This window comes from Cyprinodon variegatus, unplaced genomic scaffold (genome assembly GCF_000732505.1).
Source record: "Cyprinodon variegatus isolate N-32 unplaced genomic scaffold, C_variegatus-1.0 Scaffold609, whole genome shotgun sequence".
NCBI classification, from domain to species: domain Eukaryota; kingdom Metazoa; phylum Chordata; class Actinopteri; order Cyprinodontiformes; family Cyprinodontidae; genus Cyprinodon; species Cyprinodon variegatus.
The window spans coordinates 489,389-491,351 of NW_015151062.1; the positions used below are offsets into that span (position 1 = coordinate 489,389).

General features: G+C 52.3%; 1 protein-coding gene across 1 annotated transcript in view; it reads left to right on the top strand.

Annotated features, from left to right (window-relative positions):
* The window catches only part of wdr59 (WD repeat domain 59), a 29,658-nt gene that overhangs the window by 25,071 nt on the left and 2,624 nt on the right, over nt 1-1,963 (top strand). Inside the window, exons 21-24 of the mRNA XM_015392844.1 lie at nt 747-881; nt 952-1,075; nt 1,149-1,215; nt 1,293-1,413. Of these exons, the coding sequence (XP_015248330.1) occupies nt 747-881; nt 952-1,075; nt 1,149-1,215; nt 1,293-1,413 (447 nt within the window). The remainder of the gene's footprint in view (nt 1-746; nt 882-951; nt 1,076-1,148; nt 1,216-1,292; nt 1,414-1,963) is intronic.

Consider the following 1,963-nt stretch of genomic DNA (forward strand, 5'->3'; position numbering starts at 1 on the left):
AGTAACGTCTTCCTATGGGCAACGACTTGAAGGCACAAACTAAACTGTTCATCATTTATTCTTTACGGTACGCCAGCATTCAGAACATGGAGGCCAATCACTGTCAAGGGCCCAATGTACAAAAAAACGGCGTTCCCCTTTAACCAAACACTACTCCCCCGGCACCATACAATGGCAGCCCTCTGCTCCCCAACGGGTTGGGTTAAATGCATGAGTTAATTTCGTTACTCTGTACTTGTGACAGTGGAATGACAATAATGACATTGCACAAGTTACTGCCAGAGAGTTTGGTTGCAGCAGGAATGAATGTGGTAGCGCTACTTTTTAAAAACAGGCTGTAAAAGTCTTTGGACTTCACATTTCTTCACACCTTCCACCCTCTGCACCAGACTGTAGAGGAGCTGAGCAGCTCCTTTACTCAAACGGATCCATGGTTTCCATGGTTTCCATGGTTTCCTAGCAGAAATGGGAAGTCAGAACCCTGACATGGATCTTGTGTCTGCAGGTCTTCTGAGGTTTATCTCCAACAGCTTTGATGTCTGCAGACATAACCTTCTGAGGCAAAGTTTCAGAACGTTCTGATTGGACCAACCTAGAACAAAACTTTCAGGTCGGTCCGATCTGAAGAGCTTCAGTCTGGCAAACCTGGATACTGTGAGGTCCCACTTGGACCTGAGCATCCGTTACCACGGCGATCCAGCTTGTTAGAGTGGAGAGGTTTGCCTCTAGGTAACGTTGCGATGCAGCTCACAGTTCTCTGATCTGCAGGTTTGGGCTTTGGCCTCCGCAGCCACCAATCAAGACCTGAGTCCAGATTCTGACCCGGACACAGAGACGCCCTGGGCCAGACATCCGTTCGGACGCCATCTGCTGGAGACGCTGTAAGTGATCATCTGGTGAGCCCTTTTTGAAGCGGCGTAGCTTTGAAGCTGAAGTCTGTGTTTCCTTCAGGCTGGAGCACTACAGCCAGATGAGCGACGTCCAGACCCTGGGTATGCTGTGCAGCGTGTTCAGGGCTCAGGCTCCGCCCCCTGACGGTTACTCTTTGCCTCCGTCACGCCTCCACTCCCGATACGTGAGTAACGAGCTTACAGAGCGCCCCCTGCTGGCGACAGGGATTCTAACGTTCCCGGTGTGTTGACCTTTAGCCCAGCTACACGTCCAGCTCCGTCACCTCCGGCTCCTGCTCCAGCGCCTCGGACTCCTGGAACACAGGTCAGACTCTACAGCTCCCCCTGCTGTCAGGCCGCCGCGCCTCCTGCTCCAAACCTCTTCCTCTGTCTCGTTTTCAGTCAGAGACCCCGAGCACCCCAACCCCTGGGGGGAGTCTTCTCCTGACGATTATCGCTATGGCAACCAGGGCTACACGGACCCTCGGGAACGAGAGCGGGAGCTCCATGACATGAACAAGAGGTGATGCTGCTAAATGGACAGAAGGACATCAGCTCTTCTTTAGCATCGCTTCCAGAACCACTCAGGTCCAAAAGATTCACATCCTCCCAGGGTCACAATTATTCACGCCTGTTCTGGATCCTTTCCAAGCTTCCTCTCTGCTGGGGAAACTGGGGTTGAGTTATACTGGGTGGTCGGTTTCCTGGGCTGACAGATTTGGACCAGGGTCAGAAATTACAGCCGGGTCAGAGGCGACTGGTTCTGGTTCAAGGTTTCAACCCTGCGGCTCTGGATCTGAGCTAAATCTCCCCTCAGCATTATGCTGCCACTGTCGTGTATGACAGTCGGTCCACAGCAGGACCCAGACTCAAGCTTTGGTTCTGTTCCTGAACACTGCAACCATCCGGGTCACCCGTTTGGGTCGGATGGTTGAAACTAGGGCTGCAACAACGAATCGATAAAATCGACTTTTAAAAGCGTTTGCAACGAATTTCATCATCGATAAGTTGTGTCGCGCAATTAATGCGTCACCCGCCGCCGCCGCTGTCATCACTGCCACTTGACTGAAACG